At 37.6% G+C, this 27,329-nt stretch overlaps 1 protein-coding gene across 1 annotated transcript in view; it reads left to right on the top strand.

The window, feature by feature from the left end:
* The window catches only part of LOC146003488 (relaxin receptor 2-like), a 354,498-nt gene that overhangs the window by 151,908 nt on the left and 175,261 nt on the right, over positions 1 to 27,329 (top strand). Inside the window, exons 8-9 of the mRNA XM_083141779.1 lie at positions 2,717 to 2,833; positions 16,662 to 16,894. Coding sequence (XP_082997905.1) covers positions 2,717 to 2,833; positions 16,662 to 16,894 — 350 coding nt within the window. The remainder of the gene's footprint in view (positions 1 to 2,716; positions 2,834 to 16,661; positions 16,895 to 27,329) is intronic.

Genomic DNA, 27,329 nt, shown 5'->3' with positions numbered 1-27,329 from the left:
ACAAATGCTGTGTTCTATCCTCTTCAGAGGCATTTTCTTTTTTCGTAGTAGCTCTCTCCATTCAGGGTTCATTACATCCTCCTATAAGCTCATTATCCATATATAAGCTTTCTGCAGCCTTAATTCACAAGCTATAATTAGCTTTGTCTTCCTTTGCTTGAAGCTTTGTTACTTGAAACTACAAACCTCTCTATTAGCATTAAGTTATCCACAACGAACGACGAGAGGAATGAAAGCTGCTGGTATTAATTAGAATTTGCTAAAGCCATGCAAATTAAATCCTCTTTACCTAGTACAGTAAAATGCCACATTACAAAAAATATAGACGAGTTCTTTGCTGTTCACTGACAACACGGTTTGTCATTCATTACGTTTCCTCTTCCAATTATCCGTTCTGCCACTTTTGCAATTTTCATTTCTCACTTCCCATTGCTACAAATTCGAACCATTTTCATCAATTACATCTCCCCAGTGCTGTATATTTGAACGTTTTTAATTTGCAACGTGCCACCACTCCTTGCTCCGGCTGGTCAGTTGGGAGCACCAGTTCTCACCCAGGGATCGGGATTAAGACGATCCGCCCTTCCTCCAGGAAGGTAACCACCGAATTGCGACACGTGACAGTAAATAAAATTCCAAATACTTTATATTAAAAATATCCAAAATCTTTAATCACGAATCGCGCGCGTACATACTGATTCGCACAAGCCAAAAATATAATGTGTTGGGGTCCTGCTCGCTTGTAGGCAGTGATGAGTAACTTATTTATCACGACAGAATCCGCGCACCGCCTTCACCGTTAATAGCAAGACCTCAACTGCTACCTCAAGCGCGAGGCGCAGCATAACAGATTGTTCTAACTTACAATACAAACTCATAACATAAAATAGCACAAGAAAAACTGATAATTTATATAACACATCAATGTTAATTAGCGATAGTAAGCTAAAGTTCAGGTTGGCAACAATTAAAAATGCCAACGTGGAAGTTTTTACATCGCCAAGAACACGAAGCGTGGTTCCCCCACTCCTAATATAAACAGCCAATAGGAATACGATATTTTATTGAAAACGAGGGAAATACTTTGCTATAATATTACAATATTAAACTATATAGAAATAACTAAACTGATTTTATGAAATAAATCACATTTGCCATTGCACATAAAAAAATGATTAAATAAAGATTTAGTTTATAACGCAGACAAATTACTTCAATCTTGTACATTGTTGAACAAAAATAGATATTAAGAAGAAATGTATTTAACTTGTGCTTGAAAAACAATGAATATATTATTTGGGATAATTATTAGCCTATAAATTCTGAATAAATGTTGCAAAAATACGCGAATAATATAAGATAAAACGTAAATATATATATATGAATTATGAAAACAATTAAGTATAAATAAATAAAATAAATGCCAATATACAACTGAAATCTGCCTAACATGGCGGTCGTTACAAATTCATTATTCATTCGTTACCTGGTTACAATGTTTCAAATTTGGAGGTTTTCCACTCTTTACGTCGTTTTAGTGCTTTAAAATCGGTAGTTTTTCATTTATTCCTTATTTAGTTCCAATGCTACAAATTCGAATACATTTAATTCATTACGTCGTCCCAGTGCTTCCAATTTGGAAGTTTATCATTCATTACGTCTTCTTAGGGCTTCGAATTTGAAATTTCTTCATTCATTCATCATTTCGTCCCAGTGTTTCAAATTCGAACGTTTTTCACTCAATACTTTGTCCTAGTGTTTCAAATTTGTAAGTTTATGATTCATTACTATGTTCTAGTGCTTGAAATTTAAATGTTTTCAGTCATTGATTCATGATTTCGTCCCAGTTCTTCAAATTTGGATGTATTTCATTCATTACTTCGTCGAAACGGATTACTAATAGTGTAGCTTGTTTTTGTCGCTCCTTTTGTACGTATAATATATACAGAGTGTTTCAAAAATACTTTTACAAAGTTTGAGGGCTGGTTCTTCAAACCAAAACAAGAAAAAAGTGCATATAAACATATGTCCGAAAATCCTTAGTTTCTCAGTTATTAATGAAAGAACATAATGAAACATCTGTTAGACATTCTCAGCTTTTTAGCAAGTGTTGAAAGTGGCATTACTCAAAAACTCATAATAAATGTTCAAAATGGCCTCCTCTTGCTTCCACACACGCATGCACGCGTCGGATTATTGACCAACACACCTTTTCACACACTCCCACACGATGTCGAGCAATTTTGCAGGCTTCCATGACACGTTGATGAAGTGTCTCTGCATTAGGAATGTCAACTGCATAAATCAATTGTCTTAGGTGGCCCCACAGATAGAAATCCAAAGGATTGAGTTCGGAGGAACGTGCAGGATATGGAACTGGTCCTCCTCTACCTATCCGTTTGTCATGGTAGATATCAGCCAGTGCATCTCGAACAATGCGACTGGTGCTGGAGCCCCATTATGCATAAACCACATGCTTCTTCTAATTTGCAAGGGCAAATGGTGGATTGTACCTTGAAATGCGTTGAACGTAAACTTTCATTAATAACTGTGAAACTAAGCATTTTCGGACATATGTTTATATGAACTTTTTTCTTTATTTTGGTTTGAGGAACCAGTCCTCAAAGTTTGTAAAAGTATTTTTGAAACACCCTGTATAATATAATATACAATGAAACTGGTTCATTTAATGCTTAATTTCGATTCTCTCTTACAGCTACTTCGACGCCTTCTCCCTGTGTTCCGCTGCCCTCCACGTCAGAGACTGTAGGCCCAAGGGGGACGGGATTTCGAGCATCGACCACCTGCTGGATAATCCCGTCTTAAGAGCAAGGTAAATAGTATTTTATGTGTACATAAGTCTCCTAAGTTATTTCTTAACGTAACAGAATTACAGCTAGTTTGCAAAATGAAAGTAATTACAAGTAAGGTGTATGAGTTCACTCATTCAAAACTAAGTGAAACTGCGACAATATTTTGTCCTAGTGACTCAAATTCGAAAGTTTTCATTTACTCATTATTTGATCGCATTGTTTCACATTTGGAATTTTTTCATTTATTATTTTGTCCCACTGGTTTAGATTTGGAAGTTTTTAATTCATTATGTCATGCTAGTGCTTCAAAGCCTTACGTGTTTCAATCATTACGTCATGCTAGTGCTTCAAATTATAACGTGCTTCAATCATTACGTCGTGCTTGTGCCTTACACTCGAAAGTTTTTCATTACGTGGTGCTAGAGCTTTAAATTCGAACGCTTTGCATTCATTACGTGATGCTAGTACTTTAAATTGGAACGCTTTGTATTCATTACGTGATGCTAGTGCTTTAAATTCGAACGTTTTTAATTTATTACGTGGTGCTAGTGCTTTAAATTCGAACGTTTTTAATTCATTACGTGGTGCTAGTGCTTTAAATTTGAACGTTTTTAATTCATTACGTGGTGCTTTAAATTCGAACGTTTTTAATTCATTACGTACGTGGTGCTAGTGCTTTAAATTCGAACGTTTTTAATTCATTACGTGGTGCTTTAAATTCGAACGTTTTTAATTCATTACGTGGTGCTAGTGCTTTAACTTCGAACGTTTTGAATTCATTACGTGGTGCTAGTGCTTTAAATTCGAACGTTTTTAATTCATTACGTGGTGCTAATGCTTTAACTTCGAACGTTTTTAATTCATTACGTGATGCTAGTGCTTTAAATTCGAACTTTATTACGAGGATGATGTTTTAAATTCGAACGTTTTTCATTCATTACGTGGTGCTAGTGCTTTAACTTTGAACGTTTTTAATTCATTACGTGGTGCTAGTGCTTTAACTTCGAACGTTTTTAATTCATTAATGATGCTAGTGCTTTAAATTCGAACTTTTTTAGTTTATTACGAGGATGATGTTTTAAATTCGAACGTTTTTCATTCATTACGTGGTGCTAGTGCTTTAACTTCGAAGGTTTTTAATTCATTACGTGGTGCTAGTGCTTTAACTTCGAACGTTTTTAATTCATTACGTGATGCTAGTGCTTTAAATTCGAACTTTTTAAATTTATTACGAGGATGATGTTTTAAATTCGAACGTTTTTCATTCATTACGTGGTGCTAGTGCTTTAACTTTGAACGTTTTTAATTCATTACGTGGTGCTAGTGCTTTAACTTCGAACGTTTTTAATTCATTACGTGATGCTAGTGCTTTAAATTCGAACTTTTTTAAATTTATTACGAGGATGATGTTTTAAATTCGAACGTTTTTCATTCATTACGTGGTGCTAGTGCTTTAACTTCGAACGTTTTTAATTCATTACTTGGTGCTAGTGCTTTAACTTTGAACGTTTTTAATTCATTACGTGGTTCTAGTGCTTTAAATTCGAACGTTTTTAATTCATTACGTGGTGCTTTAAATTCGAACGTATTTAATTCATTACGTGGTGCTAGTGCTTTAACTTCGAACGTTTTTAATTCATTACGTGGTGCTAGTGCTTTAAATTCGAACGTTTTTAATTCATTACGTGGTGCTAGTGCTTTAAATTCGAATGTTTTGCATTCATTACGTGGTGCTACCTTTAAATTCGAACATGTTTCAATCATTGCGTCGGGGATTGAATTGAATGGTTGTTTTAAGTCCACTTTATGAACAGATAGTCTAATCTGGACTGGATCTACAGTTTAAAGTGGGATCCGAATCACTGTGCAATGTACCTCCACCGGGTATCGAACCCGGGACCCCTTGATTACAAAGCGACGACGTTATCCCTACGCCATCAGGGAGGCCCTGATCATCATTAGGTCATGCTAGTACTTCAAAGTCTAACATTTTTCAATCATTACGTCGTGCTAGTGCTTTAAATTGGAACGTTTTTTTATCATTACGTCATGCTAGTGAATCTAATTCGAACATTTTTCATTCATTACTTCGTGCTAGTGCTTTATTAGTAATTTTTTTTTAATTTGAACTTTAAATGTCATATTGCAGAATTAGCTGTGCAACAAGTTTCTTCGAAAGGTTTCTACACCCGCACTATTTTTGTAAAATTTACACTGAAAGATAAAAATAGAAACAAACTAATAGAAATAGTATATACACGTTCTTCATTGAACATTTGTAAAACATTACTTAAAGAAGCCCAAGCTCCAATTACGGTGATATCACTTCGCCCTTGTGAAAGTACCCTGGCACGCCACTGATATCGCTCCATGTGAAACATGATCATCTGCGAGAAGGTAACACCTTCAGGAGAATAAATGTATCCTGTTCGTCAAGGAACCTTCATATTTGTCACCATCGCAAATTGAGTGGGTTTGTGCCTCGTCAGGTTAAGGAAAATCATCCATCATGGTGAGATGACAAGCAGTTTCCCCTGACATGATCAGCTCCGCGTCTTTCCTGTTTTTGGAATAGCCCTTCCTCAGAGATGGTATACAGCGGTATACGCCGTATATCTTCATAATCATTAGAGTATACCATCTGGTACAATGGATGTAGCTTTTACTTTCGTTTCATAATGATCAGATGGGCCACCAGTTGATCAGTTCAGCCTCAATAATATGTGACGTGACGGCTGGAAAACTACCACGCTGAAAATGACATTAATTCAAGTAGGGGTGCACATCCCCCCCCCCAAGGTCTATTACGCGCTCCCCCAAATGATAGAACTATACACAGAGATGCCCCTCCCAAAGGCCTATGACGCACTCTCCCACTCTCCCCTCCCCACTTTATGCCGAATTATTTACTCAAAATATTTTGGTCCGTCAAAATTTGGGGAAAAATATAATACAGATATATTTAAGAAATATATGTTTACTTTAGGTATTGTTTACAATATATATATATACATATGTATATATATATATATATATATATATATATATATATATATACATGTATATTGTATATTGTATATTACTTTGACAATTATAGCAACAACATTTTACATAAATGATAATAACTTCTAACGTTGCAAACTTGTTGCAGCAAACTTATTGCTAACTTTCTAATTTTACATCACTTTTAAAATATGAGACTCAAAGAATTGAATGAAGGTAGACATTAACCACTCATCAGCCATACACGAACGTAGTCAGTTTTTAATTTTTTTGTGAAGATATATAGAATTGGTAGCTAAACTATAAAATTTTGTCCCCCCCAAAAAAATCACATGACGCAGGCGCGCCATGAATCTCCCATGTGGGCATCCTCAAGAGTCTGTGCAAGACCTTGCAGTGACAAGTGTGGTGACGTATGAAATGAGGCACTTTGGAGTGCTTTGAGTAAGCAGGTAGAAACAGGTCAAGAAGAAGACTTTATTATTTCATATTTTAAGTACGTAGTACTTCTGTGTTCAAAGTATTTGTTTCAAGTTTTTCATTTTTAGTTTTATTAACAGCATTTTAAACCCTATTAACAGTACACAAAGAGAAAATTCACAAAATCAATATAAACAAGAAAATAAAATACAATACTGTAGCCTTTGCGTTTAAATGCAATCATTGAGACACGTGTTTTACATTTCTATTACATTTCTGTATTACAATATGCCTCTTTCATACCAATTATGAGTATATCATCATCATGATAACACCATTAAGCCTTGTTTCCATGATGACCAAAAACTAAATATATTGACCAAGGCAGAATTTATTTTATTTAAAAACATAAACTAAACGTTACGTTTCAACACCTTCTTCCATTCTTTGTTTATCTTCACTCCCCCATTCCATTTCATTGTGTCTTCTTCACCTTTCTTCTCTATTTCCTGGGCTTCCTTCCTTTATCTCACTAGCACTCTCTTCTCCCTTCCTATCTGCTAAGCCTCATCCCACTCTATGTAATGTCCTGCTTCTCTCGTGTGTTTAAATATCGCATTTCTCTCTCTCTCTCTCTCTCTCTTAAGTCGTACATCATCCCTATGGTCTTTCAACCTGTCTTGTCTTCCTCGAAGGTTGAAACGTAACGTTTAGCTTTGGTTTTAAAATAAAATAAAATCTGCCTTGGTCAACGTATTTAGTTTTTGGTTATCATCATCATCATCAGAATTCTACCACCAATGACATTTTTTGTCGAAATTAAATTATTTAATCCATATATTTAATGGTAACATAATCTAAAGGTAATGGAAACAAGAGTGTCTCAATAAACTTTTGGGACTACATGACTGCCCTTGCTTGTCAATGGAATTGTGTGGACGCATTTTGGATCCACAGTAGCAGTGGTGCAAACTTCTGAACAATATTTTATGGGCTGAACTCGGAGATTTGTTTTACAATCTTATGCAACAATACGTGTGAGTTCATAGGTGAAATTTATTTTGTTGGCGGTGGTCGATAAACCTGCAAAATATAGGGTCTAACAATTTTGAAACGTCTTCCGGCTGTGCGCCAGTCCGGCAGAGGCAGGCATAGACTTAGATCTCTCTCACACTACTGTCGTTTTAAGATTACCCATAATGCTAACCTTTTAACTAGTCGGGGCATGTGACTCTTAATTGTTCTCAGGGTTCGGGTGTATGTTGCCAGATGAAAGGGTAGCGCCAAAGGCTTGGCCAGAGCGATGCACAGGATAGACTTTAACATATAAAATTTTATTTAACGACAAAGTTCAGAAAGAAAAACTTAAACAAACACAGAGAAGTTATGAGTTTTACAAAGGATAAACTTAGTCAATTCATAATTTACCTAGATACATAGGGACCCAAACGTTTACATTTTTGAAACCTGTTACTAAAGTATCTCCTAAAATAATATACCTATTGAAACATAAATTCCTACCACGCGGTTGGACGATGGTGGGGGGTGGGGGAGGAAGTAAAAGAAAGCTGATCTGTCACTTCTCTCACCAGAGGGTGGAGTGTGTACTTGGCTGTGTCAAGTTCACTTCTCTCGTCCTGAGACGGAGCGTAACATCTCTCATCCGAAGATGGAGCCCTTACTACTCTTGGTCTCTCGCTGGATGTGGCGAAGTGAGTCTCCTTTTGAGGTGTTTGGTCTCTCGCCGGAGCGGAGCGCATCTTCTCTCGCCCGAAAGCGGAGTCCTCTGTGGTGCTTGGACTCTCGTGTTAGCGGAGCGCACCTTCTCTCGCCCGAAGGCGGAGTGGAAGTCCATTCTTGGTGTTTGATATCTCGTCGTAGCGGAGCAGACCTTCTCTCGCCCGCAGGCGGAGTCTAACTCACTTGCCAGCCAGGCTTTGGCCTTTATATAGGGTCTGCGACGCTAGCGAAGACAGGTGGAGAAGTAATAAACTAATAAAAGTATATTCCTAAAATAAGTTCCCCAAAATATAGGTGGAACTCATCTTTAAAATTTCTATAAATCTCAAATTCTTATATTCTTAGAATGGTCATGAAAATAGAGGTGCGACTCTTACAGTTTGTGACGAGACGGGTTCGTTACAATTTGAACGTCAGATCTTTAGAATTAGGTAGAATGAAAACCACAAGTGATAATGACATATTTTTTATTTTGAAGAGCAAACAATGGCATTATGTTTTGAACAATATGTCATTCAAATGTTCTCTGCTTCAGTGGGTGGAATGGATTCTGAATGTCCAATTTGCCAGCACGTCTGCACACATATTGAGCGGTATAGCCTCAATGGTTTGTTCGATGTTCCGTTTCAGGTCACGAACTGTGCGTGGCTTAGTCTCATAGACCTTGGATTTTACATAACCCCATAGAAAATAATCCACGGGGGTTAGGTCACATGATCTTGGTGGCAAGTTCACATCATCCATTCTGGGCAGAACCCCCTTCTGGGAAATTTTTCTGCAATAATTCCATTGTTTGGCGAGCTGTGTGGCAACTTTCACCGTCCTGTTGGAAAAACACATTGTTGATGTCAACATTTGTCAGTTTAGGCTACAACAAAAACTGCACCACCATATTCCTGTATCGCTCCCCGTTGACAGTTGTTCCATGTTTGTCATCAAAAAAATAAGGCCCAAAAACCACACCACAGTCACTTTCTTAGGATGAAGGGATTTTCATCTGCCCAAATCCTACAGTCTTGTTCGTTCTGTCGGTCGATTATGTTGACCATAAATTCCTCTGAATGCACGAATTGTCTGTCGAACTAAACACGAATTTTGATAATAAATTCGAATAATTTCTATGCGTTGTTGCATTGTGTATCTCTCCATGATAACGTGCCACAGACTACTGCACACAGATGTCACAGTTCCATCTCGTTATTCCAGTCAGTGTTGTCATAACACTCTTTCAACGTTCTGACATTCAAATTGGTAGGCCCTTTATAACTGTTCGCCAGAAGACGAGAGAGTAGTGTTAGAATAAGTATAGTGTAAAGCAATAGACAATGGGTAAAGTCCTATTAACATTGCAAGCTAATGTAGAACCATTAGCACTAACATTCAGACCAAGGAGTTTCGCCATCATAATCAATAAAAGTGCAAAATGTGAACCGTGTACACGACCCTAAAGAGTTTAGTTAAGTACAACAACTCATGCAGCAAAGAAGATTTGAAATTTGCAAGTGAAGAATTAGTCTTATCTGTCGAGAAAAATAAATATTACGAAGGAATTGTTCCGTTGAAGAATATTAAATTCTTCTTTAAGTTTCCTAGATATTTGAGGTTTCATTTATTTTATGGATGAACCTGTTCAGATTTTCAATGTACTTTCTCTTTCGTTATTAGGACGATACCAGAGCGGAAAGCAAAATTACTATGAAATATCCTAGATCGAAATTGTCGTAATAAGCAACAGAATGGAATGCTCCTAATTTCCTCTCTTGGACCTCTTTCATTCCATAAGACGATGCATCCTGGAGTTCATGCAACCCACTTAACTTCATTGTAAGTTAGGTTGTCTACTCGTAAGGTAAACTATCAGTGTTCGATTAGATTTGTATTTGATTGATTTGGTTTATTTAACTTTGCTTTTCTGTTACCTTTGGGTAATCGCGAAGATGAGGATGGGTAGAGATATGATAAATTTCATGAAGGGACACTCACAAATAACGCCCATACCCAAGTCGGGAATCAAAACTGAGAGCCCTGGCGTCCTAGCGCGCCATGCTAACCACTCCCACACGGAGGTCGGCGCAATCATTAAAGTTATATTAATTAGGTGAACTGTGCAATACAATGAAAACGGTAAGCACACCTTCCCCATATACACACATACAGAGCCAAAACCTCACCACTCACTGACATAATGTTCTCCACGACGGAAGAAGGCGGTGAAGCAAAGCATGCTCTAGTATGACCCCTTCTCTCCAATGAAAATGTCTCAAGACAATGAGTAAATTAAAAAGTCACTCACTTACCATATTTTAAGAATGAAAATGCCCCATTTTCACGTCCCTAGCAACGTCCGTTTTCAGAGGCGAAACCCGACATTGTTTTTTCATACTTTATCCTCGCAGGTGATTCAATTCCAAGAAATGCATCAAACAATAGTGACATCTACATAAGAAGATTCAGTTCAGAGATTACATAAACAGTTACATAGATATTAGTACTCAATACGAAAATAGCTACATCGTGGCTGCTTTAATGAAATGTTTAGACATGTTACATTGTCATGTTTGCCATGTTTGTTGCTGAACATGGAAACGTACGTTCCTAGGGAACTTAATAAAAGGTTATTTTCACCTAGAAATGTAGGGTGAGTGAGTTATAATTGAATTTTCGTATTTCAAAATATGAGCGTAGGAATTTATTACAGAGGCAAGATAGGAGTGTGCTAGGAATGACTGGAATTCTATAGGCTAATATTCACATTTGCAAAGCAAATATTTTTCAATTATGTTTGCTAATGTAAACTGACAACTGAGGTAAATATTTCTTTTCTGCTTAGGTGTCGCTATTGAATTCGTTTATTAAACATCTAACTATAGTGAAAATGACAAGATTTACCCAGTTTATTATTAAGAAATATACAATAATATTTTTAGCATTTTTGCAATATTTTAACACACACACACACATAACGTTGAGATGTAAACTTTTTTTCTAACAAGCGAACGTACTCACTTATTTCCCTTCCTTAACTACTACACTCTGTCCACGGAATATGTGGAGCAAGGCCCCGCTCATAATGGCAGAGCATGGGAGAAAGTGAGTTGGCGGAGCGAAGTAGTCCACGCTGCAGCTAACAGCTGATACTTGAAGCAGCATTTTCCTCTTCATACACTTACTTCCCCTCTCATGGGTTTATTGGTCCGAGCTCTCTCGAGCCACTAGTTGCGCAGAGGACTTGTTTTCGTTCCCTTGCTCCAGAGATTCCTGGGACAGAGTATACATGCCTACATATCCAAAGTCATGACTAGAGCTCGGAAGTTGAAGACCTATAAATTGCCAAAAAAAGACCTATAAGGAGACCTAAAAATATTTAAAAAAAACAACAACCTGAAAACAGAAAAAAGGACATATAAATGTGATCCAAATTGATTAATAACTTCAGCTTTAACCTCCCCACCCCCCTCCCTCTGCGCGGCACCTTCAGATCTTTGCAGGCGTGTGCTGTCTGGTCGTATACACCCTGCTGAAAGCTTCAAAACAAGATAAAGTTCCCACTTACAGCGCGACCTTCCAGACAAGTTACGGTTAAAGGACTTTTACCGTACCTGCTTCAGTCGTCCAAATATATATATATTTCTTTACTACAGAAAGGATGTTTAAGAGGTGATGAACTGATGATGATTCGAATTGAGAATGGGCAGTAAAAACGTAGTCGAAAGAAGGTAAAGTTGCAAAAACCAGCCGTTAGGACCTAAAAAAGGCTAAAAAAGGACCAATAAGCCAAAAAACGCCGAAAAAGGCAAAAAAGGGCAAACAAAACCCACCTTTTTCTGGCCTACAATGACCCAAAATGAATGTATATTATGTTGGGCCTCGTCTTCGGACACTAGGAAAAAAAAGGATTTTTTCCTCAACTTCCGAGCCCTAGTCATAACTGTAGCTCTTGTTCAGTCTTACGGTGGGCGCCCTACATGCTGGCTAGGGAAGGCAACAACACTAGCGTATAGAGTTACGACTTTGCGGGAGGAAGTACTACGCGCATCCCTCCCCAGCATGTAAGCCGCTCACCGTAAGACTGGACAAGAACTTTAGCATTGCGCCACCCCATCTTAATATGCGAGCTCACAAGACGAAGATGCGCGAGTCAGAGTATAAAGTGTTAAATGTGCCCGTAATTCCATAATGGATATCTGACAGTCTTGTGTATGGCGGAAGGAATTGAGACAACATCGTGATAAATGAAAGGCCCTAGGTAGTGTCCTTGTCATATTCATCTAGATGGGGAAGTTGGGCAAAGTACTCAAATAATTTAGCGGCAAACGTTTGCTTAGGAGATTCGCCAAAGTTATCCTGTTCTTCCTTGAACAGACAAGACATTCTGTGACATCCATTACCGCAAGTAACTTGTCTGTGGGAATTCTACGGGTGATACTTAATGGGAAATCGATGTCACTAGAACATCAATCACCAAGAGTCTATCTCTCTTCGTGGAGGACGCACTCGCTGTCTGCAAACATGCTAGAGAAACCTTCGTGGTGGGATGTAAAAGCATCTTTGTGGGTTCAGAAACGAGTTCATGTTGGATTGGAAAGTTGGCTTGTCAAATAAATTGACAATAAGATTAGTTGAAAATAACTCTCAAAATGCTTTCTGCAAATTACCTTTATCAAAATGTAATTGTCAATTGTGTATATACTTGTACAGTGGAATCCACTAGTACTGATCGGCAAATTGTTCAATGTTTTTTGAGCGGTGGATTTTCATGTATGCTGGTGCAGAAGTTGTCAACAGCTTGTTTTGAGTTTTCTTTAATTCTTGAAGCTCTTATTGAGTCAAATGAAGTGCACGAACATGGTTATGGACAATATATACGGTAATACTCAGGGATACCACTGTACCGGTATCCAATGCTGTAGTCTCAACATTTGCAGATGGTAAATGCTAAGTTTCGTGAAACTTAAAGGGGAGATCATGTTTCCATTAACTTCGGATTTTCCATTAAGTATACGGATATTTTTTTTTACATCTGCAAATCGCTTGATAGTAGAATCCTGGTTAAATTAGTCATAATACAGTAAAACCTCGTTAATCCGGACTAATGTGGGATAAGTTGACCGGTTTAATGAAAGTCCGGATTAACTGAAATAACCTAAAAGATCAGTAGAAAGTGCATTAACACTCCGTTTATAGCAACAAAACACGTTTATTATGGTGTATTTAAAAGGCATAGGCCTAATCTTATACAGTACACTAAATTGTAAAGCAATACTGTGGAGCAATATGACGAATGCGATTGTTGACTTCTAGCCACATTTTAAACCTTGCATTCTGATTTGTGTTTGCCTTTTGCCTGTCCGGATTAAGCGAAGTCCAGCTTATGGGGTCCGCATTACCGAGGTTTTACTGTAATTGGCTTAAATGAGGCATATTACATCAAAGATGGCGTTTTAAAAATTTGAAACGCGTTTTTAGTAAGGAAATTGCACGTAAAAGCTACAGTAAAGGATCCTATTGTATTTTACTTCCTTGTTGATATTGCTTTTGTGAATTGTCTCACGTTTCCCGTTCATATTGCACCGTGCCATGAAGGCACGTGTAGGGAATGTTGGGGGTAGGACCCCACACATTCACGCTCCCGGCCAGTTTTGAAGGTGATATGATCCGTGAAGAGTCTCAGGGTGTGTGGTGGAAATCCTTGCTGATTCGTCTTGTATAGAAGCCTTTCCAGCCAAACTCTATACAAGGCCTTTTCAATGTTCATAAAGACTCTAAATGATCACCGCGATCATATCTGTCACTCGAAGTACTGCAATTCAGTGTCGGTGCTAAGTTGGGGCCGAAATCCTTATGAATCGGACCCATGTTTAGGTAACATCAATACTTCCACCAACCGGAATATTGTAGATAACTCCTGAAACACCCTATGTACGTAAAAATGTGAAAATTTTAACTACGTCATTTTATTTACGGTGTAAGAACAATTGATTAAAGTTAAAAGCATTAGTAGTGAAGGTACTTTACAAACGAAATTATGCTTTAACCACAGCCTGTTCGATGTATAACTCAAGTACTCCTTAGATCTACCGGCGTATGCAGTGAATGGGATGATGGGACCACAGTCCTCCTCCTAAATTTTGATAAAATAAAAATTCACAAATGACAGCAGTAAAAAAACAAATTTGTAAATACCAACCCCACCCCCTTTAAAATAACTCCGAGTACCAATTCTGTCATTGAACAACTATTAAAACTAGGCTAAAATTGGTAATTATAATATACTTGCTGATTGCCCGGGTATTTATTTATCCCAATCTTCTACTAGACAGGAAAATAATGAATTATAACAATAGTGAGAAATTTAACTAATTTCATTTACATGTAAATGTCATCGTGAATGTCACCAATTAGCTTAGCGACTCCGAAAATTATGGATTCGACACTAATCTAGGTCATTTTTGACATTTTATTTTTCAGCCTCTCTCATCCCCCATGCCGATAGGTGATGAACTTGGAGTTGAACGGCATTGGGAGTGTCACTATTTATCATAGCGACCCCGAAAACTATGGATTTCACACTAATATCGGTCGTTTTTATTATATTTACCACCCCCACCCCCTAGGGGTGCCAGGGGTGTCGTACCCCCACAATATTTCTTTCCAGATTGCAAGTGAAATGTGTACCAAGTTTGGTTGAAATTGCTCCAGGCGTTCAACAGTTATTCCGGAACAAACACATATACACACATACTTCCATTCTTATACCGCGTGAGGCACCTAAAGGTACCACCTGAAATAGCGAAGAAACCAGAAACAGTAGCCATATCTTCGTTCTCATGTGCAGTAGATGCATGAGACCAACGGCGTTGTGTTTCTCTGCGTGTGCTCCTTTATATTATGCATGCTATTGTATATCGTTCCATTTAAAAAAATATGACTTTGCTCCAGATGCCCCATTTGTCTATATTTTTCGACCCACCCCTTACCTCCGATTTACGAGCCCCATTTGATATTATTGTTTCCCGCAAACCTCACATCGCTACTGTTTCTGGTTTCTTCGCTATTTCAGGTGGTACTTTTAGGTGCCTCACGCGGTATATTAGATTTTATTGTGTATTCCACTCCTACTGTTCTCGGATACGATACCCGTTGAAGGTGTATAGTGGTCCGGATCCCACTTTAAACTGTATGTCCAGTCCAGATTAGCCTTACTGTCCATAAAATGGACTTAAAACTCAAACCCAATCAATGAGTCAAACCCACTTTTCCTAGATTACAGCCTCCTCTGGAAAGACATCATGACTAGTGATTTGATTTACTAAGAAAGTTGTTGCAAAGTTTCTATTTACTTCAGACTTGAATGAGCCCACATTATTCATGATATTGCTTATTAAAGAGCCTTGGTTAACAATAGTTCTCACAATGTAAATACCACCGGTACCAACTACAAAACCAGGCCGTAAATATCTCCAAAGTAAGTCAGATGTAAAAACATTCAATTTTCAAGAGAAATGAAATCGCTCTATGTTGTTCTATAGATCAAGGTCTCGCTATATGTCAAGAGGCATCTACTCTTTAGTACGCATATGTGTTCTCGTTGTTACTTCACTGAAAGAAAACATCTGAGAATCTTGGTGAAGATATGCGAACACTTCTATCAGTGGATGGGTCTCTTTCTTGTTTGGTGACATTTCATCTCACGGTTGGGGAGATCGCTACGGCTTTGAGATCAAAGATAGAGAAAGATTCAATTCCTTTAAAAGTAAACAAGAGAGGCCAAAAGGAACTGGAGAAAAGAGATTCCATTAGAAATGTAATATTTCCTTATGCACTACTGAATACACTTCAGTGGATCCTCCTGGACATCGCTTGTCGGCTTCAAGAAAGGATTCTTGACATACAGTATTTCAACATTACTTAAGATGTTAACGTACATTCTCAAAAGTTGAATTTAAATAATTTTTTGAGTTGTTTACATAAGGAGACAAAATGTGTATGAAATACGCGAACCGTTCTCTTGAAGCTCTCCGGTGGCGTAGTGATAACGTCGTAGCATTGTAATAAAAGGGTACCGGGTTCGATACCCGGGTGGAAACACATTGCACAGTGGCCGGATCAGACAGACCTGATTAGCCTATTTGAGAATAAATCAGTCTTAAAGCAAGCCGCGGTTGCACATGCTTAGCGCTTCGAGTATCATCTGCCTTTCTTGGCTGGATACCGAACGTCTTTTCAACCCATGATGTTAGTTAATTACAGTTAACGCTCCTTTTGGATCGAATCTAGCATCGCTCGTACCAGAGGTAAGAGCGCAACCTAAGAACGATAGATTTCGAAAATATTTTCCGCTCTTGGAGACAGAAGAACGTATTTAATTCCGGAACATTTGTACAGTCACCGGCAATAATAATTCGAGAACTATATCATGAAATACTCGCTTCATTGCAATGTGGGTTGCCTACTTTGGAGGCGAAGAGCGAGGTTCAGTACCAAGTCTTCAATGCGAACTTCTGCTGTCGCCGTAAAGTAGGAAACATGTATAACACATTTCCGAAAGCGACTATTTTAGGATCTAGGAGTCCAGCTTTTATTGCACGTGACTGTACAGTACATCTTTCGAAATCTGTTGAAAATATGACTCTGGGAATTCACGTACGTGGATATTTAAGTAGACGTTTTCCTGTTTTCTTCCAGCGTGTGGATCATGGCTTTCACGGCCTGCGTGGGAAACGTGTTCGTCCTCATCGGAAGGTTCCTGGTGAAGGAACCAAACGCCGTCCACTCCTTCTACATCAAGAACCTGGCCCTTTCTGACCTCCTGCTGGGCATCTACCTCTTCCTCATAGCGGCGTACGACCTCCACTACAGGGGGGTCTACATCCGCTACGAGCACAGCTGGAGGAACAGCTGGCAGTGCAACTTCTGTGGTGAGTACCTCCCTCCAACAGCCCATGTCCTTCATATGATCACATTTACAATGTCTATGATTCTGTCTTGAAATATACAACGCTTTCTCTACACGAGTGATGTGTATATGGTTCTAAACTATACCATCGTGGTCCTTGATGATCATATCTTAACCCTAGCTTACCCAAAGGAGGGCTGACCAGCTTACCCCCTATTGTTTTTCGAATTTTCAACCGTGAATATTTTTTTAAAAGAATGGAAATAGATTGCATTGTTCCTTAGAGTGTTCCCAATGTTTCTGTATTAATTTTTATTCATAATATCATAATGCATAAAGATTAACATAAATTATCCTTATTACGTTAAAAAAATTGTATCCAATAAGCCAGGGTATTAATATCCATGGACCATATCGCGCTTACGTAATAAGTACAGCTTGGATTTGTATGTAATTACATATTCAATTCCTTTCTAGATACAGACCTCAAACAGGGAAATGTCAACGAATTATATAACTGACATGATTTTGCATAAGTTTTATGTTACATATCGTCCCTACCGAGACAAAGAGGCGTATCTCAGTTTTCTTGATTTTTCAAGAGATCACTGTAAGATTTGTGATCATACATTATCATTGATTGTACTTTTGTTTTCAGGGGTATTGAAATGTGTCGAAGCATACAGATAGCTGAAGGGCCGTGCTTTGTGGTGAGTGTGTTTGCATTTTTGCAAATCAGTAAAAATGGCTTTTTTGGCCGTTTGAAACAGAGACGCCCATTTGTCTTGTGAGAAAAACATGTTCCAGTTGAGATATTTTGAGTTACTCCACAGATACGCCTTTTATTCTCTTAACTGAAGATCACACAAAGTATGCCATGAAGTAGGGAATAAGTTAGTCACGCCCAACGTAGTCACAGCATCTTGATGATGAAGAGTACAGAAAGGCTTCCTTTGTATGATAATGTTTCGCGGAAGTTTGGTAATTAAGTGAAACAGAATATAGAGCTTTCCATTTAGACTTAATGCTTAAAAAACAGTTTTAGAAAGAAGATATAATGGAAGTAGCAACATGGTAAACTGTTTTATGGTAGGTAAATGAAAATAAACATTTGCTAGTATCAGAAAAATACTTTAAGAAATCTGGAAACACACCAAAGAACATTTAATAAAAGAAAGCATTACAAAGGAATGAATGTATACATGAGACTTACTTACAATATGCTTAGGTAGTGCGTAATATTCCATTGTGGAAAGTATTGTACTATAGATGGCATACCCATTAACAAAATAATACTGGACACTTACAGTAACAATAAACCTCAAGTACATAATACAATACTGGAACATGTTTGATATTGCCATAAAAATATTGATATTAAGGTAAACATACTGTACATGTAGAACTATATGGACTCATGTCGCAAACACTATGAAGTGACATACTCACAAACTGTCAGAACATCATATTTTGACCCTTAGAGACAAATAGTCACATCTAAGAAAGTATTTTTGAAGCAAGATTGTATTGTTTTCAATGCGGCAAGAATTCCAAAAAACTGACATAATCCGCTAATCTGACTACAGGTAAGATATTGTGACAAAGAGACATCAAATCATCGTATTTGTCCTTTGAAATTTTTGGAGGTTCTGAGTAGAATTTACATGGTAGTTGCCAATTGGGTTTAGCTTGGAGTCGTTGTTTCGGACTCAAGGATCTGAATGCCTCCACCAGATGACTGGTTTTGAAGAAGACATTGTCCTTATCAGTCTTTCGCACCATCACCTCATTGCAGTCCAGTCAAAAGACTCTCCCTGGTCATCTTTTCTGATGGATAGTATGCGAAGATCACATGCCATAGTCTTGTAATCCAGGAAGTCAGAAGTCTGGAATGTGTGCACAATATATGGTTTCTTTCTCCTCACGAGGCGGAAGACTGGGATCAGTTGGGAAGGCACGTAGAGATCACCAGCATCATCTATGGCTGTGCTAATGGCACTATGTGCAGAATCTCCCTCGTTGTGCCCGTGGTAAGGTTAAAAAAATAACATTTATCTTCGCAATGTTTTCCAAGCTCGATACTGTGTGCGAGAGCATGGTTACTACAGTGGAATTCTTATTTTGTCCAGGGCATCCATCCGCAAATAAAGTTACTTCTTTGATATTATGTGCGGCATTGAGACTTTCGAGGTACATTCTCAAGCAAGTGGTGATTTCACATGATCCTCTTTTCCCCTGTCCTTCATGCCACGTAAAACAGTGACACATCTTAGTTTTGAGGTCGTAAATCGTAAAGTTGTAATTCGAGTAACTAAAGTCGCGCCCTTCTGTCTTGCGACAAATGCTTACTTTTTGAGATGCATCGTCACTCATGGAGACCGTATCTTCGCAGCCGTTGATTTTTGCGATACGCCACTACGGCAGTTTGTAAATGTCATCAAGAGGATAGCCCCGGTGGACTTATCTCAATTTACCCTTTTTTTTAGATACGCCCATTTGTCTCGTACGGACGATATTTTTACATATTTGCCAGGATATTACATATTTTACATATTTGCTAAGTACTTTACATAAAACAACATATGTCGGTACTTTTGTTCTATATATTCCTTCTCTATGCTATATTTGTAGCACATGTGATATCATAGTTTCTAATCAATAAGATACATAGTGCTTACGGCCACCTAAAATGGACTTCCAAGACAGGCTGAAGACAATAAATATATAAATAAATATAAAAAAATACCGGAACTTTTATTTATCGAAAGATGCTGGAGTTTACCTTCCCCCCTTTCTGGTTACATATTATATTTTCAGGTTTAAGCTAAGGACCTAGAAACTTGGCATTTGTGGACAAGAAAGCTACTTTCCTCTACGTGGCAAGTTGAACAATATGTTCCCTTGTATAAAAGTACAAAAGTAGCTACGTATTTTCATTCGATTGTACTTTCTGTAGATGCTCTTTTTTATAATTTGTTTCGAAAGTTACGATGAGCTCTCGTACATATTTACATATTCTACAATAATTTGAGATGTGAAAAGTACAAAATTGGTTTCTTAAATATGTGCACGTTGCTGTGCTTTTTTGAGTTTATAAATTTGATACAAATTTTAATTACGTCTTTAAAATTACGTTGAATATGTTGAAATAAAATAAATATCTAGCAGAATTCTTGAAATTGGTTGCATACTCGGTTATTATTAATATTACATATTCTATGATATTACATATTTAGCTACATATCCTTTTGATAATACATATTTAGGTACATATTTTATCAATTGTTGTTACATATGTATGTACATATTTTGTACTTTGATACTACATAAAAATCTGAGCTCTAGTTATAACCAAGTTCCAAGTTGTCTGTGTTGAATGCCAATTACGGCAGTTTTGTATTTCGCATAAACATGATTGCAGCAGTGGCGGCTTCTGCCTATTCGCACATTCGCACGTTCACACCCAAATAAATCTGTAATGCAAATCATTATTATTATACTTATTTATTGAACTCTTATCTCCTTCGAAACATCAAGTGTTCCTACGCCACTCCATCAAGAGAGATGTTGGAGAAGCCTTCGATCTGTGATATCAACCCGCGTATACCATCCCGCGATCGGGGCAGGAACGCAATAATAGTTTCGCTCCCTATGACGCTGTTGAAGCAGTCGTGTAGAGGACGCTGATTGGGTGTTTTGGCTTGAGCGCCGTGTGAGGGGAGGTTGCATCATTTAGGAAGGCTGTGAACGCAGCGATCTGTGTTATAGCAAATGTAGTGTTGCAAATCCATTCCATTGGAGATCGTGTGACGCAGTCGATGCAACCCATACATCATCGAAAATTGAGAGATTTTTTTTTTTTTTTTTTTTTTTTACAAAACAGAAATTTCGATGGTATATTGTCCCGAGCATAACAGGGGAAGAAAAGGAGGGGTAAAGGGGAGGGGGCACCTGAAACCAAAACAAGTGTTTTAAGCATGCCTTTGCTTCGTGCATCTTGGTCAAAATAAACGGCCTCTGTGGCGCAGTAGCCGAATTATCAACCCGCGGGGAGGGAGCGTGCATCAAATAGTCATCTGTTTTGCATTGTGTGGCTGTTCATGCGTTACAAAATTATTTAACGCTGTCAAAAGGTCATTCCTGTTTCAGTGCAAACTGTCTGATTTCATTATGAATTACTGTACATAGCAAAAGCAGACTTAACGTTATTGAATTTTTCGAAGGAAGTTAGCTACAAAGCCTGTAGCAACTTCAGTAATATATGGATACGGCAGAAGAGAAGGAAAATTCTGAAGTACGATTACGAAGCAGGGCAGTGTGAACTTAGTGAGTACTGTTATTTGCTTTAACATTTATTATTCTCTTGATTTCGCTTGATTTGCTTCGTTCGATCAGTATGTCATTAGAAATAAACAACAGCTAGATAGCTTACAACTGATTTCCTCCATGTGGTAGTTGGATCTGCTTCTTTGGTGTACGCCAATGTTATTATTCTCCTTGTTCATTAATATCAGCGGAGCGGGGGAGAAAGTTTTTACGAAATATTTTGCAAATCGACAATAGTATAGATATTGTAAATCGGTATTTCAATGTCTTGAGTGATTTTGTCAGGTTATCGAATGCTGAATAACATACTGCACAAAAACATCGCTCTTCTCGTGACTGGCTGGATAACTTCCGAAATATTTGAAATTTGTAAAAAAAAAATCCGTGAAAAAAATCATGAAATACGTATAACTCTGTCATAGCCCCATTTTGAGTGAAAGGTGATCAAAACTTGGGTTGCAAATATATTAAGCTTCGTTGTGTACGCAAAAACAAGTGTGAGTATTTCACAGGGGTGGTATAGCACTTCTGGACGATAGAGTGAAGTGCACACCATAAAACCAGACCACGAGCCGACACTGGATTGCAACAATTTCCACATCTTATGTATACCTTCTCTCAAGATCTTCATACCTCGTCGGTTATTAAATCCTTCCAAAGTTTAATTTCTTCGCATCCATTGTACTCATGTTGAGAGAATCCGAATTAATTTCCCTTCAACAGTTAGTTTAGGCAGTAAAATCTCAATATGGTTCTTGTTAAAATTAAGCAGAATACCTATCTCGTTAGTAATTTCATGATCTCATTTACAGCGGGTTAAATGTCTATTATGGTAATCCAATAGGAATTCATATTTTTCCAAAGTTTGTGGACATTGATTAGAGAGACCGCCAACAGATGTCACCAAATAAAACTCTTCTGCACAGGTACATTTATAATATATATACTAGATCATTTTCACAACACCTTGAGAAAAATATATTTATTATTTAATGATTTTCTAACAGGCACAACCCGTCAGTGCCTGAGGCCACTCTTCTCACTACTCTTCCAGTGGACGCTTCTGACTGTCGGGACCTTGTATCAGTTGTGAGAATTCATTAGTCCACTCCCAGAATTCTCGGATAATTTAAACCACACTCGGTGAACTGTTTCATTTTCATATTTCAACATGTTCATTTTTATCAATACAATAATAATATTTAAGTTCATAAAATTAGTTTCAATGAAGGTGGATTGATTTTTTTATAATAAATATCTGATTTAAATAACTTTAAAGAAATAACACTGCACAACACGAAATTTGTCCTTTAGATGAAAACGTGTGTTTCCAATGTATTTGTGCATGACAAAAATTTCCGTATATCACGTGACATTTAGCCAAAAACAAAGTTTGAAAGTTACATACGTAATGTATGGTACAATATCCGAAAGTGTGTTTCTCCTCTGTTACAAAGAATGAATGCTGTAAATTGTACATTGGTATGGCAGGATAAGGTACATGCAACAAATTACACGAAATACTGTCATTTCATTTCAATTTCATTTCTTTATTAGTTCATCACAGGACCGAAGTCCCATTTATGCTAAATAATGTACAAAAATATATTTTTAACAAAATACACAAATGTTAATAATGTTAATGTTAATACATAAAATAATGTTAAGATTTGTGATAGTGTGACAACATATAAATACAGTTAAAACTCTTTTACAGACAAATCCGATAAAATATAATGTTTTACAAAATTTTGCGTCTGATAGCGTAACATGAATCAAAAAATATATCCAAATCATGCACTAAGGATAATGCATTAAACGATTCCTGAACTCTTATTATTGGCGAGTTTCTGTGTATGTTTAATCTTGAGAATGACGCGTTGAAAAGTGTTCGCTTCCTCGCTCTAAAAGGTGTTACATGGAAGTTTATTCTCTCTAACAGCTCAGAACGTAGCTAATCTTGTTTTACTAATCTACGTAAAACATTAGATCATTAAAAACTCTTCTGTCTTTCAAGGTATTGATACCAAAATGGCTAGATAAAGTTACATAATTTCTATTATGATATTCAATATCGCTTTTAAAACACAACCAGTTGATCCATTGCATTTGTACCATTTCCACTGTGTCCTTCCAAGTTTTATGCTTCCAGATTGGGGAATGCGGACATAGGTAATTGCTATATCCGTAAACACTGGCTGCCACGATAGACGTACAAAACGGTCACCAAGAACATATCACGAGATCCAACTGAAAAGCCCCAGAATGTGGGATACGGCAACGAGGAAAAAGCCTCACGCGATTAAGCCCACCATAGGTGCATGGCGTTCCTCGTCTGTCTCTCTAATCAAGAAGTTCTTCTTACCCAATTGCGTATTGGACACAGCTGTCTAAAACCCATGGCCACTTGCTGCAAGGGTTGTACCCTCCGATGTGTAGTATTTGCAGTGTCGTTGTAAGTATTCTACAAGAATGCGCCGATTTTCTTTCCTCCGGCAGACTTTTAGTCTTGCCAGCTGCTTGGCATCCCTGTTAGGAGATGATGACAATGTTTTATCAAATGATTTTAGCTTTTTGAGAATACCTGTTCTGTGAGACAGCTTTTTGTTAATTGGACTTTAAAATGTGTTGTTTTTGTCTTGTGCAGGTTCCTCTACAACCTTACGCTTTTTACACTCCTTACATTTTACGTAAGAATCTTAGATAAGTGGATATTTCCCCGCATATATTGAAGGGTGCTAAATGGCCACACCGCAACCAAAAATTTTAATATAATCAATCAATCAAAATGTTCCGGGTGATCCATTTGAGATGTCAGAAAAGTAAACAGTTGTGTACAATAGGTTAATGTACTCTGAGCAGTGTTACAATATATGCAGGAAGGATGTAGGTTTTGAGTGAGTACAGGTTTACAGAATTCAGCCATGTAGCTGTACTAGTGTGCAAATAACACTCGAAAATTCCACACCCCCATACGATACATTGTGCGCTGTTGTGGCGTGACCACTGTCTTTATCTACCATGAACGCTAGCGCCACGCGGCTGAAGTCTATAAACCTGCACTCACTCAACACTTACATCCTGTCTGCATACAACAAACTGCTCAGAGATACGTACATTAACCTATTGTACACAACGGTTCACTTTTCGGACATCTCAAGCGGATCCCCCGATATTTCTGCCACATTACACATTTACCCTGGTTTGATGAAAATCTTCGTCAAAGTAGTAGACCGAGAAGACCAAGCTTGCAGGCACCTCTGGACGAAATTCCCACGCTCAAGTGAGGCAAAGGTTAAGAAAAGTGTGTTTATTGGCCCAGAAATTAGAGCCGTTCTTCATGATGACTCAGCAAAGGGAGCATGGCAGGCATTCAAGTTGGTGTGAGTAATGTCAAAGCACACAATTATAAAGCCATTGTTCATGACATGGAGCAATGATTTCATGTCATGGGGTGCCACATGTCCCTCAAATTACACTTTCTGGACTCACATGTGGGCTTTTCCCAGCAAAACCTGGGAGCAGTCAGTGATGAACATGGGGAAAGGTTCCACTAGGACATTGCTGCGTTTGAAAAGTGCTTCAGAAGACGTTGAAACGGCAGTATGCTTGCTGACTATTGTTGGTCTATCACCAGGGAGACCGATGCAGATATATACAAGCGTAAATGTTCCACAACGTCATTTTCGTAGGTATTGTTACTGTGTTTTCTTACTGTGCAGTGTATTGTAATATGCCTTTACACATACTTGCAACAATGAATAAGGTGGCTGTCCAATAAAAATGATGCGTGAAAGAAACATACGGTTTTCACAATTTAAATTCTGCATCCTTGGTTTAGCCCAAATCACATGATTTCACCTAAAGGACAGAACATGTCTTCAAATTTGTTGTGCAGTGTAATTTATAGAATAATGTTTAATTAATGTACATAAGGATTTTGTATTATGATGTTTGTTAGACTCTAAGAAAAGAGACAAAATATATGTACTCATTCGGTGAAGCTCATAAAATATAATGTGTAAACTGAAAACACACTTCAATGTCTCTTGATTTAAAATTCAGTAATTTTTATAGGCAAAAATAGCAAACATTTTGTGTAGAAAAATATCCAAAATAGTAATCATGTTAAACCGTAAATTCTGTCATTACACTAGGGAACATTTTTCAACTTCTTTTCTGTATCCTGGATGAAATAACGTGTTCTTGACTCATTTCTGTGCGAGGAATTCAGAGAAAGTCTCAAAATTTGTGTATCACGTCACATTTCCGAGATACACAGGGTGTCCCAAAAGTCGCGGAACAGAGACTGAACGTTCTTAACTTTTGTCCAAGAAACGATAGAGACATGAACCTTGTATTGGTTATTAACTTTATCTATATGGATATTCTATAAACATTAAACATGAAAATAATTCTCTGCATGAACGTTCAGTATGGAAGAAAAGCTTGTAAGGTGTAAAATAATATATTGTACGAAGGAAAGAAAAGCATGGATAAAAGACAGATATGGAGTCGCTTGCAATAATTATTGGTGTGTGTCGATGGTCTCAATGGGTATTTATCGAATTGAGAAAAGAAAGATACATTTTTATGCATTCTATGCATAGAAAGTAAAAAGATAGGTTAAGTTCCCCGTGCATGTAGTACCCTGCAATGAAGGTACATTAGGGGGTGTGGGAGTAATTCTGTGCATTACACACGATTTATGGGGTTAATTATGGCATTTTCATTTTTTTAAAAATTACGAAGTGTACTGGCAACATTGGTCGTGTCAGAGTCCAGTACCAGGTGCCCTGATATCTGTCGATGTTATTCAATTAATTTCCAGATGAAATAAAATATTTGAAATTTGTCGTGCAAGAAGTAACCTATCTTTTTCTATCTAACACTATCTTTTATATTTGAAAGAACGTTCCTGGTCACGAGAAATGTTCAATCCCACTGTGGTGGATAGTCATTAAGGAATTGGGAATCTCTCACTATGTGGTACAGACTTCAATACGAACGGCACATCGGCATATGCATATGCTTTTATTCTTCGAGAAATAGTCACGCATTACAGTGCGACAAAAATAACAATCTATCACGTGATCCTTTGGTTTAGGCCATATCACAGATACATCAAAATACATTGAATGAATACCATTCACATTGGCGTAGCGAGAACTTTATATTTGGGTGTGCACAATGAAAACAAATGAGGTTTTGTACCTTCTTAATAGCATATTTTCCAACACAATCACTTGGCTCTTTAACTGCACTGATGTTTGTAAAGGAATATATATTCACTAAATGACAGTGTTGAAAGTTTCTGAATATGTGTAGTAGAAAAAAATCAAATTGCATAGAAATTACACACACACAAAATGTTCATAAATGTTACAAGCAAATACATCATAATACACGTCATCTATAACAAGAGACGTCTCTCAAAAGGTACAATGTTCTTAATCTCGTCAATAACTTCATTTACATCAATAGACTAAGCTTTTTCCTGTTCCACTAATAGCAAGAGCAGGGCTTCCAATCTATCCTGCTTCTGAGTTGCTCTTAATTTAGTTTTAACTTGGGTAAGCTTGGAGAAAGCTCTCTCACACACGTGTAGCTTGTGACAGGTATAGAAGAGAAGCGCTGCAATACAGAGTAGAATGCAGTAAATATCTTCTTTCTCCAATGACATCAAAAAATCGAAAATCTATAGACACTCGTTTCATCAGCGATAATGTACACGTTTGTACCAAGTAATGACATTTTCAACTTCTTACTAACTGCCGCTTATTTTCTCTCTTATTGAAATATCTGTCTTTAATTCTCTTCGATAAATCAGCCCATTAGGGTGTGCCTAGGCACACCCCGTAGCTACCCCTATGACCATGCAACCTTTCTCTTAGTGTTACTGCTGAACTATGACATGCACCATGTGAGGCCCATGGACGGTCTTGATCCCCCAGCAACAACCAAAGTACAGTCAGTACACTATCTTTACACAATCTGTGATGTTTTTACATTGCAATTTCGGAGTGCATTGGTCAGAAATGTAACATAATGTGTTAGGAGTTCTTTCAGTCGACATAGTTTATCACAGCACAGTCCACTGTATCACTGCACAAATCAAAAGCCTTAAACTG

The sequence above is a fragment of the Lepisma saccharinum genome, chromosome 20 (assembly GCF_977018435.1).
Source record: "Lepisma saccharinum chromosome 20, izLepSacc3.1, whole genome shotgun sequence".
NCBI lineage: Eukaryota > Metazoa > Arthropoda > Insecta > Zygentoma > Lepismatidae > Lepisma > Lepisma saccharinum.
This window is presented reverse-complemented; position numbering and strand designations above follow the sequence as displayed.